Source organism: Melanerpes formicivorus, unplaced genomic scaffold (genome assembly GCF_026170545.1).
Source record: "Melanerpes formicivorus ecotype bairdi unplaced genomic scaffold, bMelFor1.0.p_v2 SCAF_13, whole genome shotgun sequence".
In the NCBI taxonomy this organism is placed as follows: Eukaryota; Metazoa; Chordata; class Aves; order Piciformes; family Picidae; genus Melanerpes; species Melanerpes formicivorus.
In genome coordinates, this window is record NW_027142365.1 from 857,544 (window position 1) to 875,866 (window position 18,323).

Sequence of the window (18,323 nt, forward strand, 5' to 3'; positions counted from 1 at the left end):
CCTCTGAAAGCCTCTAGTCCAATCTTCTGTGCACAGGAGGCCAGCTGTCAGTCTGGCTGTACAGCAAGGCTGCTAAGTCCTTATCCAGAGGGGTGTTAGAAACCTGCCGGGTTGTAGGTACCATGTTCCATGTTCTCAGCAGGGCACAGTCCTGACATCAGTGATTCAGTTTCATTTATTAGAGCCTGAATGCATTGGTGGGAGACAAATTTCAGTCATTCTTTTTCACCTCCCCAGATGCCCTTCAGTGAAAGAAAGGAAAAACTTCTTTGCTGTGAGGGTGCAGGAGCCCTGGAGCAGGCTGCCCAGAGAGGTTGTGGAGCCTCCTGCTCTGGAGACTTTCAAAACCTTCCTGGATGTTCCTGTGCAATCTTGCTCTAGCAGTGGGGTTGGACTTGATAGTCTCCAGAGGTCTCTTCCAACCCCTTCCACTCTGTGATTCTGTGAAAGCTGGGGGCATGTTCATGTTTTACACCAAACATCTTTTCTGGTTGGTTATTCACACTTCCATCCTGAGACCCAAGGTGCAACATCTGCAGTCAGGTCAAGGGCCTGTGGTTTGTCCTTAAAACTTGGTGAACTTGTTGGACTCAGCTGTTGCCTGCTTCCTTAGTGCAGGGCTGCTGTGATCTGCATCAGGAAGAATCTGAAGCAAGGTGAAAGCAGAAGCAGGTTGTGCCTCAGGAAGACTTGACTTAGATAATCTGATACTACCCAGCTGTTTCTGATAGGAAATTGAGTGCAGTTTGTAAGCCACTGCTGCCAGAGTGAAAGAGGCAGTGTGATAACTCACCAAGGTGGAGATATTAAAGGTAAGACATAGACTGGTGTAATATGAACAGCGGAGTGATAAAGCATGATAATCTGCCTGTCACCTCCTGCCACCTGACAGAGCACTCTGCATTCAGCACGCAGAAAGGCGACAGCAGAATCTCCATCTCCATAATACAGGAGCTGAAATAGACTTTTTTTGCCTCACAGTTCTCAGTCCCTCTTCTTTTATGTATGAGTGCATTAGGTATTGCCTCTCTACTGAGGGTTTAAGTGTTGTACCATGGAGGATGATTAATGGTTAATGATCAGGAGAGATGAGAAATCCAATGCATTGCAATGGAGAGAGATGAAAGTTAATGGTTTTGGAAGAGATCCTTCAGCAAGGAGGTTTCATCCCTCAGAGATGAGACTGCCCTTCTTCACTCCTTCTGCATGCTGAGGATCAGGAAGGGGCAGGCAATGGTGCCTTGCAGTTTGTAATACCGACCACCACACACTGTTAATCAGTTTGCAGGCAGAAGGATATGGTAGCTATGGAAGAAGAGAGAGAAAGAGGTCAGATCAGACAAAACTCTCATTGGAAATCATAGAAACACAGATGGTTTGGGTTGGAAGGGACCTCAGAGGTCATCTAATTCCACCCCTGTGCCACAGGCAGGAACATCTCCTGCTAGACCAGGTTGCTCCAGGCCCCATCCAACCTGGCTCTGAACACTGCCAGGGTTGCAGCCTCCACAACTTCTCAGGACAAGCTGTTCCAGTGCCTCACCAGCCTCACAGGGGAGAATTTCTTCCCTAATGTCTAATGGAAATTGATCTTCTTCCATTTTGAAGCCATTACCCCTTGTCCTGTCACTGCATGGCTTTGTCCCAGGTCCCTCTCCAGTGGCTGGGAGGACTTCAAAGCTAAAAAAACCTGTATTAATCAGTTCCAAGGTAGTGTGTGTGGACAAAACCCTAAGAGGATGAGAAGAGACTTGCTTTTGTCACACCAGCAGTGGCAAGTTTATCCAGTTCTCTTAGAGTGTGGTGGTTTTGTTTGAATCTTCTGCATGAACTGGGCTGCCCGGGTGCCTGACTGCATAGTGTTCAGTTAGTAAAAGAGGACAAGGAAAGGATGATGGTCAGGAAAAAGGAGAGCTTTGCCCTGGATGTGTTTAAGGGTCCTTTGATGTGGTGCTTGGGGATATGGTTTGTAGAGTTCTGGGTTGGACTTGGTGAAGAGGAAGAAGAAAATGAGCAAGCAAACAGTCTAAAAATGAAAAGGAGCCAGAAGTGACATCCTGTACCCTGCTCCAGTGCTGGCTTTTCTCTCATTGTCATGATTCTGTGCTACAGAAGCTATCTGTAAACCCCCAGATGGTACAGGCAGTGCCTGTTCCTTGCTTGCACACAATGATTTCTCACTACTCCTTGCAAGCTTCCTTCTCCTCTCCTAAACCACCACTTACATAACTGTGAAAGGGAAATCTTTTATCCTTTCCTTGTGCTTCCTCTGCACTGACCTGGGCTTCCTCATCTCATACTTAAGTGATGAGCTCTTTGGTGCTGAGATGTCTGGCACAGCTGTGCCGTGCACAGCAGGGTCCTGATCAGTGAGTAAGAGCCACACTACGAATGGCTGTCACTAATGATAGCCCTGAAAGTGTTTAGAAATATTTTATTAAGGGTGTGAGCAAGGACACATGTGATGGTGATCTCTGTTTCATCTTCCCAAAGCTCTGGTAGCATGCAGCTTTGGGTTTTCTAGTACTGCCAGAGGTGATAGATGCTCTGGGAGAGTGAGCTGAGGATATTTGATTTAGGCTTGGAAAGATTAAGCCATAAAAACACCAACAGAAAAGGCTGTTCCAGTCCCCTGTGGGCTGTATTTCAGCATTACTCTGCTAATTTCTCTGGAGCTGCACTCAACTTGCATGTCAAGGCATTTGGGTGATAAAGCAGCAGGGCACAGAAGGAAGGAAATCCACCACTCCCACTCGAAGACCTCAGTTTGCAGGGTTTAAGACAAGAGGGGGAAGAGTGGGACTGCTTGCAGTGTCGAGGGACAAGAGCAAGCAAAGGTCCCAGGGTTACTCAAGTCACTGTTTGAGTCAGCTGCTGCGTGGTCCTGGCACCATGGCTTTGTTAGGCAGCCTGCTCTGGGTTAGGCTGACCTCAGCTTCTGAGGTGCAGACTGAATGTGTTCGAGCCGTCCGTGGAAACTGGAGCACCTCTGCTAGCCTGAGCTGAGAGATCACAGAGCTGCCTCATGCTTGGCATACTGCTGCACATAATGGTCTTTGAGCTCTCAAGCTAATCAGGGATTTAACACTGCTTTTCCATGGCCTCAGTGAGGTTACTCAGTCTCCTGGTCTGACCTTGCCACCAAGGCTGGCTCCTAGACGCTAACAACTGAAGAGGGCTCGGAACCACTCTGGGATTCTGTGCAGGCTGTAATGAAGTTCAGGAAGGAGGCTTGGTTGGGATGATGAAGTTCCTTCTGCTTTTCCTTCAAGTATTTGATCATGTTCAGAGTTTTGTCTTCCTTTGAAGTCTGGGAGTTTCTATAGGAAATAGTTCATATAAGCCCTGCTTCTAAACCCTGGAGGAGATGATTTAATCTTCAGAGCTGCTCTTCCATCTCAATCCAAGTGCAAGTTGTTACATCAGTCAGAGTCCAAAAGGATATATCTATAAACTCATATAAATAGATATTACATAAATGATCTCTGTTGTACTCTGCATGTTCTTCATATTTGTGGCTGTGAAACCTACTGATCTTGCTTGGTTTGTCGACTGGCCTGATCCTTCTCAAATGCAGTTCCTTCTGGGGTGCAGAACAGGTGCTCTCAGTACTCCCAGTCTGAAATCAGCAGCATGCTGAGGTTGTTCTGGAGCTCTGGCAGAGCTTCCTGCCCCATGGAATCAGCTCATTCTTTTTTCTCTCTTTATTGATGGCATTGACTTGAAGTCAGTCTGTGTGCTGGGCTGTGCAGCTAGCTATTTATATCTGTATTTATTAAACTTGTATCTGCTTTCTAAGCCTCAGGGCACATTTACATCTCTGAAATCATTATCCAAATAAGTTTCTGCCATAGTAGCAGGCACTTTGTGTTCAAGTAATCACCAGTTGTTGCTGCAAGGAGGCAAAGTGCTGGCAGAACAAGTCCTTTAGAACCCTAATGAACATCTGTATCAACATAAGGCTCTGTGAGACAATCAGATGCTCTGTTTGATGAAGATAGCTGAATCAGAAAATGCCCTAAATACCTGTTGGAGAGCAGGAGAGGGACTTGGGGGTCCTGGTGGACAGAAGGATGCTCCCGAGCCAGCAATGTGCCCTTGTGGCCAAGAAGGCCAGTGGTGTCCCGGGGGGCATTAGAAGGGCTGCAGGCAGTGGAACATCTCCCTGCAAGGCCAGGCTGAGGGAGCTGGGGCTTGGAACAGAGCAGCCTGAGGGTTGCCCTCACTCCTGGGGATAAAGATGTGCAGGGCTGGAGCTAGGCTCTGCTCAGGGATGGCCAAGGACAGGACAAGGGGCACTGGGGGAAAGCTGGAGCAGAGGAAATTCCATGTGAACATAAGGAGAGACTTTGTCACTGTGAGGGTGACAGAGCCCTGGAGCAGGCTGCCCAGGGGGGCTGTGGAGTCTCCTTCCCTGGAGACTTTCCAAACCCACCTGGATGTTCTGTGTGACCTGCCCTGGGTGTCCCTGCTCTGGCAGGGGGCTTGGACTCAGGGATCTTTCAAGGTCCCTTCCAACCCCTAGTGTTTTGTGGTTCTGTGAAATACCTACAGTGTAAGTTTTAAGCAAGACAATAGATTCAGTAACACAAAAACATTTGCCACTGTCTGCCAGTCTCTGATGTCACCAAGAATATTACAGTAAATAATGTTTTTCACTGCTCTGTGGAACTGTTCTGGAACCAGCAGACATGCAAGCACTAGGCTTGCAGGAAAAGAGACTTGATCTGCTTCAACCCTGACCTGAGATGACTTTCTCTGGCTGTTGTGGGAGTAACAGATAATAAGGAGCACCTCATTTCTCAGGCAGGACATCTCTTCTCTTTAGGGTAAGAGCCATCACTGCTTGCTGCATTTCAAAAAGCAACCTCTAGCATTCTGGGCTTTCCTCAAGGATCTGTAAACTGAGCTAACCTGGTAACATCTAAAGCCCTTCACATCAAATGATGTAGCTGTGAAGGGCACTGTGACTCACAGGGTCACAGGATGTTAGGGGTTGGAAGGGACCTCTGGAGATCTTTGAGTCCAAGCCCCTGCCAGAGCAGGAGCATAGAATCCAGCACTGGACACACAGAACACATCCAGACAAGGCTGGAAAGGCTCCAGAGCAGGAGACTCCACAACCTCTCTGGGCAGCCTGCTCCAGGACTCTGTGACCCTTACAGTAAAGAAGTTCTTCCCCATGTTGAGGTGGAGCCTCCTGTGCTGGAGTGTCCATCCATTGCCCCTTGTCCTGTCACAGGCACAAGTGAGCAGAACCTGTCCCTGTTCCTTCTTTCCTGACCTCCAGCCCTCAGATATTGATGGACTCTCCAGACTGCACAGCCCCAGGGCTCTCAGCCTCTCCTCCCCAGGCAGTGCTGCAGTCCCTGCAGCATCCTGGTAGCCCTCCCTTGGACTCTCTCCAGCAGATCCCTGCCCCTCCTGAGCTGTTTTGACTGCCCAGTGTGTATAGCAGACATGAGAGGTGGTCAGGAGCTTGTAGACATGAAATCAATTTCATAATAGGTAACAAATAATCTTGTTATGCCATGATTAGCATGTTGTTGTTTAGACTGATGGCAAGGGTCCAGCTCTGGATCAGATGAGACAAGCAAGCAAGCTGTCAAAGAACTCCTGAGAAGATAGCTGAGTCAAGAAGATCCATTCTTTGTTATTTCCAACCCAAGAAGAGGAAAAAAAAAGAGCTTTGGGACTGTGATCTAACTTGAAGTAAGGTTTAGTCACAACTGATTAAGAAATAGGTTAGAGAACAGGGGGGGGGAAAAGAAAGCTGAAACCACTTGAGGGAGAAAAGCAGGACAGAGGTCTCTGTTGCTGGACAGTGCCCAGGTGCTCTGCTGGTCTAGGGAGCACTGCAGACACTCTGGAGGGTTTGGGTTTGCCCAAGCAAGTTCAGAGAAACGTGGGCTGGGGTTTGGGTTGGGGTTTTTCCCTCCCCTCTCTGTGTCACTTGCCTGCAGTGGCTGAAACGCTGCAGCGTGATGCTGTGAGCCTGCTGGGCTCATTTCCTCAGCCTCTCCGAAGCGCTGCGTGTTTCTCAGACGTGTCACAAGCAATCCTGTCAGCCTCTGACTGGATGGCTTTGGTTTCAGTCATGAAGAGTTGGGATATAAATAGCAAGTGTTCAACTCCCTTGAAGAAAAGGAAGGTCATGGCTGCCCGAGTACTCTCAGCTCTGCTCCTGAAGGGTTTCTTCTGGCCAGTCTCTCATGTGGGGCCTCCCCACCTGGCTCTTTGATCTCCTTCCTCTGTCTCTACAGCCTGACTTCTCTTTTCAAACCTGCTGCTTCTCCCTGGCCTGTTGGAGGTTGTTGTTTTGGCTTTCTGTTTGCCATCTCATTCCTGGTTCTGGTGACAAGTGTTTGTTCATTCTGCTCCTAAATATTTGGTCCTTCTGCTTTTTGGGGTTTTTTGCTGTTTTTGCTGTACAATTGTTGATCCAACACCCCAAGCAGCTTGGTAGGGAGGATGGAAGAGGAAGTTCATGTAAATAAATTGTTCCTAAATGCAGAGGATTGCCTAGCAACAAAATGCAGCAGAGTGTCTCTCCTGAGGGAGGGTGAGCCTCTTTATTGATAAATGGGTGAGATGTTTGGAGGACTCCCCCTGTGCTCAGGAAGGGGTGGAACATTTGGAGAAAGCCTCCTTCTGCTGTTTTGTTGAGCTGGTAATGAAAGCATTTTGTGGACTGTGCAAGTGAGATGTGTCAGGAATGCAAATGAGAGCTCTTGCCCTGGAAGAGTGATGTTTCTCATGCTTGATTTTTGCAGCTGCAGCAACAGGAGGGCACCAGCAGGTAGTGGTTATGGCTATTTTGGTCAGAGTCTCTTGAAAGGAGGAGACCAAAGATGGTTGACTAGTTAAGCCTTTGGCAGGGAACGTGTTTCCTAGCATGCTTCAATTTGTATCACAGCAAGTCTTCTAAGGGTCCCACTTGCCATAGGGGTAGGCACTGCAGCTCCAGATTGCAGGGCTTAATTCTGCTGCCTCGAGGTCAGGTGAGGTCCTCTGCATCCCTGGGCTGTGTGCTGGCAGAGATGCAGCAGCCGGCGTGCCTGCTCTGCCAGCCCGGGGAGTTGGACGTGCTGAGGAGAGAGGGATTTGTGCTTTATGATCTGCCTGACTTTTGGAGGGGGGAAATGCCTTCCCTCACAAAGAGCTGCGGATTTGAACCCTCCCTTCAGGTGCACTCTGCAAGCCTTAGCTTCTTACCAAGTGTAAGTGGTGAAAACCCCAGCCCATGGAGAGCTTCTTTGTCCAATACCCCACAGCTGGTGGGTTTGTGCTGGATGTGACCCTCGGGTTCAGTTCCCCTCTCTGGCTCAGGAGACACAAACTTCCGCTGCCTTGGAGGGAGCTTTAGCCCTTTGGCTCTGAGATGCTGTAGCACAGGGAGTGCTCAGCCCCTTGTGCTGCTGTCAGTCCCCTCCACTTTGCTTCCTTAAGCAGCAGTAAATGGGAATCAGCACAAACTGACTCCAGTGGAGCAGGGAAGATATTTTACCTATTGCTTAGGTTACCTGCTGGCTGGGAGGGGGAGACCTGGCTTTTAGTACCTCCTCCCATGAATGCTTAAGGGGTTTTTTTTAGTATGAGCAGTGAGTAGCATATGGACCTCTACTGTTACCACTGGGAAAGCAAAGCTTGAAGTTGGTCCTTTTCCAGGGTAGAGCATTAACTGCAGAAACCTGCTAACTGCTGCAGTGAGGGTAGATGAGTTGTTTTAATCACACCAAATGCTCAAAATAATTAAAAAAGATCTCCTCAGAATGTCTTTCCCTTACCCACAGTTACCTCTCTACACTTCTCTTAATGACAGAGCCCCAGCCCTAAGTTACAGAGAGAGCACAGCGCAGCAGCAGGATCTGCAAGGCCTGGTGCTCTCCTGGGTGCTGGAGAGCAAATCTCTAAGAGCTGGAAGTTATGTGAGAGAGAGGACTGAAGGTTTTCATGCCAGTAGAAGATGTCACAGAGGAACAAATTGGCCCATCAAACACAACCTGGCACCTCCAGAGTTTGTGTGGTACCTCTGTTTCTTATTGAGAAAGAAATGACCCAGGCCAGGCAGTAGCAGCTTCACCTATAGGTTTGCTTAGGCATCCGCCAAGGCAGTGATGGGCACAAGCAGAATGTCTGCAAAGGTTAGCAGAGGCAGGCTTAGGGAGGTGAGATGTGCCTGCTCTCCCTCAGGGATTTCACTGTTGCTGAATTTCCGGTTGATGAGCAGCACCACAGATCCCTGAGGTGTCACAGACTTTGCTTTCCAGAGGAGAATTTACTACCCTTGGTTCCCCCAGTCAGTGACTTCACGTGGTGCAGCTCTTCTCTTTCCTGCAGCACTGTACTTCCAACTTCTCAGCAGCTGCTTGATGACCCTCACAGACTGCTTTAAAGTTTTTCAAGTCCATGCTCAGTTTCCTGAAGATATCTCTGCGATCCATCCCTCCCACTTGTGACTTCCCTGCAGCCTTTCCAGGAGGAGGTTTCTCTTCTGATTTGTTGTTCTGCTGTTTGTTTAGTTGGTTGCCACCTACACACATTGAAGCCTTTGAAGACTGCTCTTTCAGAGCTGAGGATATTGTTCTTGTGCTATTAAAGAAAGATTCCTCTTGACAGCTGTAAAGAATTCTTCTCAGGCTTCTGTGAGTTCATCCAGATACGCTGCTGATGTATTGCTCCAGATTGCTTCTTGACAGCATGTTCAGTGTGGCTAGTCTGAGATCACTGCCTCTCATCTTAAGGCTTTGCATCTTTCTTCTGTAATGCAACTGACACTGTCCTGTCAGAGCAGAGCCCTCAGCCATCTAATGCCCATGTTTCCATCTCTCTGTTTCTTCACCCTCTGGTAGTTGAAATCCATAAAACATACTTTGTGTTCTAGGCCTGCTTCTTTCCAGCTCTGTTGAATTGTCTTGAAGTATTTTGCCTCTTTTGAGACCCTTAGTTTAATTAGTTGTAAATGTGAAATTAGGCTAAATATTTCTGAGGCCTTTCCCAGCTTGTTTTCCTCTATGGTACTTCAGAGTTGAAGGAAGAGCTTTGCCATGTGAAGGAGAGGTGAGAACAAGGGAGTGCTGAGGATTGTGAGTGAGTCTTGCAATGCAGGGGTCTTCTTAATGAACTCTGAACATCACATTTACCCCCAGGCTCCCTTTGTAGCCTGTGGAGAGCAGCAGGCACTCTGGAGAGCAGCACTCATAGCCCACCTCAGGTGCCTGTAGAAGGATGCTGTGCCTGTGATGCTCCCTGGTGATTACAGAGGGTGCTCAGGCTGACTGGCTTGGAGTTGGGCATTTCTCTTGGCTTCCCTAGCTCAGGGGTGTGGAAGCTCCACTCCAGATTTCTATTCCCTGTAGAAATTCTGCCCCAATGTGGATGCTGAGTGTGCAGCTGTAGCTGGGCTTTTCTGGACTTCATTAATTACCTGTAATTAATTATTTTAATGACCTAATTGGCTTAATATTCTACTGGAGACCAGTGGGAACATAGACCATGTCATCAGAGGATGTCCCTTGTCGTCCCCCTTCACCCATGAGCCCAGCTGAAGCTGGTAGCCTCAGGTGACAGCAGATTGCCCAGGTGAGCATCTGCTCCTGCTCTGGGAACATTCAGAGGTGGAGTGTCCCCACCATTTCCTCTGGAGGTTGGTCACACAGTGGCCTTTGGCTCGGCCACGCTGCTGTTGTTGCTACAGGTACATAAGCTGCAAATGAAAAGTCAATAGTTCCAGCAGTGATGTCTGCACTAAACTAATCAGCACAGGCTGGACTGAGATCTCTGCCTGGGCTTTGCTGGGGAGAGCTCTTCTGAATTACTGCTTGTCAAAATCAATGCCACAAAACCTTCCTTGCAGAGGGGAGCAGCCAGCTTTGTCCTTCTCCTTGCTGTCATTTGACAGAATATTTCAAAGACCTTCTCTGTCCTTCTTATCCTTTCCAAGTAACCATCTTAAAAGTTGGAGTCAGTAACATTCCTGCCTCCACTTGTGATCCTGCCCAATGCATTGGTCAGAGAGAGCAGGCAGCCAGGGAGGAGGCACCTGAAGAACCTAAAATGTTGGGTAGTTTTCACTCACAACCTTGGTTAAACACCTCACTTGGTTAAACACTTAGTCTAACCCCTTGGTTAGACTAAGACCAGGAGATAAGATGCCCTTGGAACTAAAGAGCTGCATCTTTTGTTTCCCAGGTAGCAGTCTCTGTTTGAAAACAGCCACATCAGCCCCTTCCCTGCACTGTGCATTTGCAGGGATCTCAGCTGTATTGCACTGAAGTGCAAAAGTCTCTGTGAGTCTTCTTCATGACCCATGTCTTGCCTTAAGTCTGCTTGGCAAGTAGCTCTGAATAATTCACTTGATTGTGGCTTGATTTAGCTGCAGCTCTTGCAAGATTTATTTTAATGTAGGCTGCTTCCCCAGCGTGTTCTTAAAGGTTCCTTTTTCTTACAGTCCCAGGCTTGGGCTTGGGAAGGTTGGGTTTGATGATCTCCAAGGGCTTTTCCAACCCTGAGGACTCTGTGACTCTGAAATTGTTTGGGGGTTAACAAGATAAGATACTGCAGAGTGCAGGGCTTTAGATTTTCAAACACAAAGTTGTTTCTGTGTTCAAAAATCTTCTTTAAACAGATTTTAAACCTTCTGTGGTAACATTCTGCTCTCAGTGGAAACTTCTGACCCCCAGCCAGCTCCACATCTGGCCAGCTTGAAGGCTGTGAACTGCTGAGATCAGCCAGCTCTCAAGTCTTCAGGGACTGACTTCTGAGGCTGTTGAAGTTGCTGTTAGGATAAGGGCATTGAAAGCTGGGAGGCTGTGTCCTGGCTTGAGCTACACCAGAGCTAACTCTGTTCTCAGCTCGGTCTCTCCTCAGCAGCTGCACTTCCTGCAGCTCCCAGCTTGTTCCTGCATCAGTGGCTGCTTCTGGCAGTGGGGGCACTGATGGTTAGAGTTCCTGCTAAGCACAGAAGGGCTCCTGCTTACACCTGCTCCTGCAGAAACCACAGTCACTGCTAGGTCTTATGTGCCACACTGTGGTGCCACAAAGCAAGAGGTGTGGGACCTGTAGGGGCAAGTGGACCTTAACCTGCCCAACAAGGGATGTCAAATTCAGTCTGAAGCTGAGGGATCACCAGAGTCCAGCTCTCCTTCAATGGCTGGCACCCAAGGAGGACTTTGTCCAGTCTGCCTTTGATCCCAAACTGTGTGTTGCTGAATCCAGTCCTAGGATCCAGCTCCTGAATCTGGTTCCCATCTGCTGCTGAGTCCAGTCTGGGAATTCCACTTTGCCTGCCCACAGCATCAGTGGTGACAATGCTGTCATTGCCACCAGGGGTTGTGTTCCATCTTGGGTTTGTATTTGTTTGTATATATTTCATGGGTTTGTTATTGTTTTCATCACAGATGCTTCAGTTCTCTATTCCAACCCATCAGCTCTTCTCCCTGTTCCCTTTCTCTTCCCCTTTGGGAAGGGAGAAGGGTTCATAGGGAGCCTCTGTCATTCATCTGGTGGCCAGCCCTGACCCTGACCCTTGACAAGGTGCCAGAGGTGAGCCAATGAATCTCTGAGAGAGAAATCTATAGCAAATGACCAGAAATGTTACCTATTTGCTGCCTGACTTCAGAAACTGTTCGTGAGGCCTGTGTAAACAGCAGTGCTGAAGCTGGATCACTGGCAGCTAAGTGGAGGCTAGAATCTATGGCAAATAAATGCATTGTCTGGCCATGTGCTCAGGGCACTTACAAATGAACCTTTCAGGGCTGGTAGGGTCTGTGGCATAACACTCTTTCTCTTGAGACTGGAGGAAAGACCTGGTGGCACTGGGGAAGGTGGGGGACATTTATTTTCCACAAAATCACCTGTTCAGAGGTGCTCTGCCAGAGGTTAGCTGCAAGCAGGTTTATGAACAGGGGGAGGGGCAAAATAATCAAAGATCAATCAAAAGCTGTTCTAAGTATGCAGTCTGGTGTCAAACCAGCATGACCTCAAAGGCTTTGTCTGCTTAATCACCAGATAGATCTCCCAGGAGGCAAAGTGAACTCCACATCCCATAAAGAGCTCAGTGATCTGTTAGTGCCTGATGAGGCTGTGGTAAAACTTGGTGACAGCAAAGCATTCTGGAGAGCCAGGTTCTAGAAGCCTGTCCTTGTGTTTTCCACCAGTGTGGGTGGTTCTGTGCTTACCCTGTGTGCAGAGGACTTCACAGGCAAGACATGGCTTTGCTGAAGCACAGCCAGGGGGTTCACACGTGTTTTGAGACAGGCACTGGAGAAATCCAACCCACCTGATCTGCCTGTGGCAGGGGGGTTGCAACTAGATGATCCTTGAGGTCCCTTCCAACCCTGACAATTCTGTGATTCTGCAGCTCAGGAAGAGAATTCCAGATTGCAGTAGGCAGGCTTCCAAGCTGGACTTGTGTCGATGGCTCGGGGGAAACTTGTCTTCTTTTATCAATAAACCCAGAGAATCTGAAGTGGTATTTTTTGGCTTTGACATACATCTGAAGTGCATTGCCCCCAGCAGCAGAGTTGGTTCAGTTCCAGTTCAGAGGCCAGAATAAAACCTGCTGAGTAGTTACTGTGGTTTCTGCAGCAGCTCCAAGCTTTACAGAGGCATTGAGCTAATGACCCAGCACAGCTCTGCTTGAGGATGGTGAGGCTGGCAAGGGTGACAGGGTTTGAAGGCACTGTGTGTCCATAGGACTATTACAATAAACTCTTATGGCTTAAAAAACCCACCTGGGGTGGAGATGGAAGGAAGTCTCCTGTGATTAGCCTGGGTGTATGCTCAGCTCTTCCCATAGCCTGGCAGGCTCTGTGTGGTGGCACCGGAAACACTCCCTGGCAGGGCAGGAGTGGTAATGAGTTGTGCATTCACTAATAGTTCAGCAGATGCTCTGAGCTGTGAGTCATGTTTCCAACAGGGAGATGTGGTGCCCATAGTGTACACGGGCTCATGAATGCCTTCATTCATGCCCATCTGGTGAGGTGGCAGCGTGCCCATGGGAAGTGCATTGGTCCCTTTTCTAGAAAGCAGAGTGCCAGACTGTCAGGAGTTTGGATGGGAACTCATCTAATGGTGCAAGCAGCAGCCCCATTGCAGGAAATCCCTTCCTGGTGTTAGGACTCAAGATGCTGTAGGTTACCCAGGAGGATATTTTGTGTGCTGAAGCCAAGCAGGGAACCGTGGCAGAAGAAGGCAGGTGTCCATCTCGAAGCACAGCAGGATCCCAGGAGGAAGCATCTGATGGCTTGTTCCACAGCAGAACTGCCTAGAGACAGCCCAAGAGAGCTGCAGTCAGGCAAGGGCAGATGGTGTTGGGCAGTGGAACAGATCAGATGGATCTCTTCACAGTATCTCCTGGATGCTTGTTAATGGAATTAGCCCAAAAGGCATTATCCTAAATGGCTGTGCCACGGCCTGCAATGAGCTGTGCAGAGTGCTGGCAGCAGATTCTGCAGCGAGACAAGAAAAGCAGGAGGTTTCCTCTGAGGCTTTTTGAGCTCTCTGGGTACAGTTTTAAGAGAGATTTTGTTACTTGGAAATGAGGGGAAAGTCAGTGCACCGTGGGAGAGTCAGCTCAGTTTCACCTGGATCTGGTCCCCAAGGGGCAGGGCCAAATCCATCAGCTTTATGATGTGCACAGAGGAGTTAAGCTGAAAAACAACATAATATTCTGTGTTGCATCAAAGCCTTTCTCACTGTTAGGCTCAGAGAGACGGGGGGGTTCTGTTGGAGAGTCTGTCTAAGTGCTCTATACCTTTTAAGAAGCGATGGCACCGAAGCTCCAAGGCTCATTATGGGCTGAATTCTTGTGAGAGCAATGTCTGTTATGCTTTTAAATGTTGAATTATTCAATGCCAACTCCCTTTGCACTTCCACTGTCCTGCCTGTCCTGATAACCAAAATCTGCTGCAGTGGGCAGGCTGCCTGCATGGGCTTCAGCCCTTGTCTTTAGAGAGCCTGTGCCTGCTCATCATGTCCCCTGAGTACCTGGGCTGTGTCAGCACACTCAGGCTCTCTCCCACGTCTGTAATTCTCCAGCTCTAAACACACTTGACAGTGAGCTGGTGACCTTAGAAAGTCTTTTCATCTCCTCCTCCACAAGTGGTAGCGTGACTGCAGAGGCAGTGTGGTGGCAAGGGCAGTAACAGCTTGAATCACTTGGGGGTTAGAAGCCAACTTCTAAGCGTGTCTGTCCAGACAGCAAAGGTGAGGCACAGCTCAGGAGCTGCTCCACAACCAGGCACTGCCTGACCTCTCTTCTGATTTCCAAATGGGTTTGCCCCAGGGAGCAGAAGCTGACCTGCAGTATGGAGCTGGGTTTCAGGAGCTGGCCCAGCAGAGGGTCTCCCCTTTGCTGATGCACAGGAGAAGGTTTGTGGCATCCCTCAGCAAAGCCTCCAAGCATCCGTAATGAGATTGATGCTGCTGCCGTGATGGAAGGCAGGAGGAAAACAAAAAGGGAGGGTGCACCATTGTCAGATTTTTGGTGGGCAGGGTAATCTTCCAGAGCTGCAGAGGGATTCCCTTGTTCTGCTGAGAGCAGCCTGGCTGTGTGGGTGAATCCTCTGCCCGTCCTACGCTCCGAGAGGGGAGCTCAGCAACCCCTTGCTGCATGCTGTTTGCCGCTTTAAGGAGGCCTTATCTGTGGGAACAACAGAAGGGAATGGGGGTTCTGGTAACCAGAAGGTATACAAGGCTGTTGTGAAACAAAACTAAGACTTCTTTGTGCTGTTTCTTTGGTTGGTTGGGTTTTTCTCTAGCTAGGGGGAGTGAAGGGTGGCCTGCAGCAGCCAGACGTTTCACCAGGGTACATTCTTTTCAGGAATGTGATTCTACCAGGATGAAAACCTTGGGCATGGCTTGTCACAGAACCACAAAAGTGCTGAGGGGTGGAAGGGCCCTCTAGAAACCATCTAGTCCAACTCAGGTTGCAGAGGAATTTGTGCAGACAGGTTTTGAAAGCCTCCAGAGAAGGAGGCTTTGATGTGCTGAGCTTCCAGGGCAGTGTTTCTTTAGCCCCTTGGCTCCAATCCATTAAAGATTATTCAGTTTAAAAACTGAGCCACTAAAATTCACTGTGCTTGTAAGAGACTTAATGCTGACAAAAGCTTAGAGAGGGCAGTCAGCTGAGCATCCCAGTGAGCCCTGATGGGAATAGCAATGACATGTTCATCAAATAACCTTCTGGAAAGCCTAAGAAGCAAGCCAGACATCAGTGTTCAAGTTTTGCTCTTCAGAGCTTGGTCCAGACCGGCCCACATGCAAATTACAGGAGGATACATGGAATATACACAGAAGTGGATGTTTGCCTTTGTAACTATTCTCCAGCATATCAATGGAGGAAGACCCAAAAAGGAATCAGCCTTGGATCAAGTCTCACTGCTGCAGTGGACTTGACCACCGAGTGAGGATGTAGCTGAAAGGAGCCTGCGTGCGGAGGGCAGCTGAGGGCAGCTTCTGCCAGCAGAGCCTCTGCAGCCCTCCTGGTGAGCTGCCACGTGCCAGCTCGCACCAGGCTGCACTGGAGCAGGGCTTGCTTGGTGGGGAGCTAGCCAGACACCTCAGCTGCTCATACACATGTCTCAGTGCAACTCAGGGAGACCTTCTAGACACAAGCAGTTAATATTTCAGCAGGCAACTGCCCCTGAAATCGCTGTGTCAGGTCGCACGGCAGAGAGAGCTGTTCCCCGTGTGCCAAAAACCTGCTGTGCCTGGGAAGTTTGCAGACCTCCCCATTTCAGGCATCTGAGAAATGCTGCTTCCAGGTCAGCTTTGAAATGTTTGCAGTCTCTGTGCCACTCTGTTTTGGACGTTGTTTTCCTGGTTTGTAGGACTCAAAGATCAAACAGGCTACTTCCTACCCTCTGGCAAGCCTCAGGAGGCAGGTTTACAGCTGCAGCCTCTGCTCTGGCCCTGCAGCCTCTGCTCTGGCCCTGCAGCCTCTGCTCTGGCCCTGCAGCCTCTGCTCTGGCCCTGCAGCCTCTGCTCTGGCCCTATAGCCTCTTCTAGCCCTGCAGCCTCTGCTCTGGCCCTGCAGCCTCTGCTCTGGCCCTATAGCCTCTGCTCTGGCCCTGCAGCCTTTGCTCTGCCTCTGCAGCTGTCCTCATCCATAGAACTGTGTGCTAGGATAAGAGGTCGTTGCTATCATCCAGGGCATTCTGAGAGGCTTCTTGCTGGCTGTTCTCTGTACAGAGGCATGGTCATGTGGGGGGGTGCAGTTAGATCTTCCAAGGAGCAGGGGTCCTTTTGCTGCATACTGTTCCCTTTCCTGCAAGAAGAATGTGTCAGATTCCCAGAAAATCACAGTGTCACAGAACTGTTTCATTTGGAAGAGACCTTTGGAGATCATCAAGTCCAACCTTCAATCTGAGACCACCATGGCCATCAAACCATGTCCCCAAGTGCCATGTCCCCACATTTCTCAAACACCTCCAGGGACTGTGACTCTACCACCTCCCAGGACAGCCTGTTCCAATCCCTGACCACTCTTGCAGCAATGTTTCCTAATACCTGATCTAAACCTCCCCGGCACAATTTCAGTTCATTTCCTCTCCTCTCATTCTGTCACCTGATATTAGGGAGAAGAGACCACCACCCAGGATGTCCACGTTGTCCATGTCAGCCCAGTAGCAGTGGAAGCACCAAGGCTGCCTTTTGCCCCATGGATTGATTCAACAAGCCAGGGGTTTTTAATCAAATGGCTTGAGCCTACTTCACAAGACAAAACCATGCCAGCAAAGCACAGCAGCTTCTTCTCTCTCTCTCCTCCCACATGTCTGCCATTTTTGCCCCCACTATCCTAAATATGTCTGTGTCACCCAAAGGACATAGTCCTGGGCTTTTGGCCAAAATCCTGGGCTTGAATTCCCACATGGAACAGCATTTACTTAGGAAAATAATATCATGTGGCAGCCGGTAGGCACAATACTACCTCTGCTGCCAGAATGTACTGACTCGAAATGAAGCTGTGGCAGATGGCCTGAAATGTTTCAGTGCTTGCTTCCTCTAGAGCAGGATTACCCAAGGAGTTTTGTGCTGTGCTGCACTGGGTCCTTTTGCCAGGTTCTGCTCAAATGGATGGGATGCACTCTGTAGTTCAGCTGGACCGGGCAGGGTCTGCAGGTAGAGTAGGGGCAGGGTACAGCCAAATCCCTGGGACAGCAGAGTCCCAGGTAGTGGCTGCCCCCTCCCTGGAGGTGTTCAAGGCCAGGCTGGATGAGGCCTTTTGCAGTCTGGGCTGGTGGGAGGTGTCCCTGCCCATGGCAGGGGAGTTGAAGCTGGAAGATCATTATGGTCCCTTCCAGCTCAAACCATTCTGTGAATCTGAATCTGGGCTTGTCCCTCAGGACAGCACCTGTTGGAACAAGAAGAAATGGCCTCCTGCTTCAGATTGTGACTGAGACCAGCAGCTGAGCAGCCCTGGTTTAGAGAAGGGTGGCATCTTCCTTGGTAATGATGCCCTAGAGACACTGTACCTGCAGAAATACCTTCGTGCTGCTGTCTGTTGAGTGTTGGCCTCCTGCATGGTACTTGGTAGGTAGAGCAAGAGGCCAGCAGGATCTTTTGGTTCTTGTCACTAGAGAAATCCATATGTGAGCAGAGAGATTACTTTCATTAAAGGAGCGGTGATGGATGGGGAGGTTTGATAGAGGTTAGGGGAAAGGTGGGGAAGAAGAAAGAGTGAATATGGCATCAAGTTTTTGGGAGTTTGGACAGAGAGAAGCTGGTGTAGTAGTTTCTAGTGTGGCAGAGTAGTTGACAGAGAAAAATGAGCAGCTCTTTTCTGCTAGGTTTATCAGGAGTGACTTTGAGGTCTAACCTGGTGAAGAGAGTGCATCAAACCAAACTTAAACCAGCTGCACAGTACCAGGATAGCTGAGGGCAAATGGCCTGGTCTGTTCTGTCCTCCTTCTTCTCTGGCTGCATGTTTTCACTGGGTTAAGAAAAGTCAGTGGAATTGCATTTGAAAGTGTTGTCACCTCCCAGTCTGTCACAGGGCTTTTGCCAGCTCTGTTCCAAAGGAGCTGGTGCCTAGGACGGTGCCAGCTGGTGGCTCTGATCATCCCACCACTTTACTAGGAAACCTAAATATACAGCAGTGCGAGCTGGAGTGTGTCTGCTCTCCTGCTCTGCAACTGTTCTGCATTTGGATGAAGCAGCACTCTGGCATTGCAGCAGTACTGAAGCTCTCTCTGTCTTTCTGCCCTGCAGGTTGTCATTCTGTACTTTGAGCCGAGTGTGTTTCGCTGTGTGCTCCTCAGATGGGTTCGGCTGCTGGGCTTTGCCACTGTGTATGGAACTGTGACGCTCAAGCTGCACAG

At 49.3% G+C, this 18,323-nt stretch overlaps 1 protein-coding gene across 1 annotated transcript in view; it reads left to right on the plus strand.

The window, feature by feature from the left end:
• Positions 1 to 18,323, plus strand: part of GPR158 (G protein-coupled receptor 158) — a 124,065-nt gene that overhangs the window by 70,382 nt on the left and 35,360 nt on the right. Inside the window, exon 6 of the mRNA XM_068145757.1 lies at positions 18,214 to 18,323. Coding sequence (XP_068001858.1) covers positions 18,214 to 18,323 — 110 coding nt within the window. The remainder of the gene's footprint in view (positions 1 to 18,213) is intronic.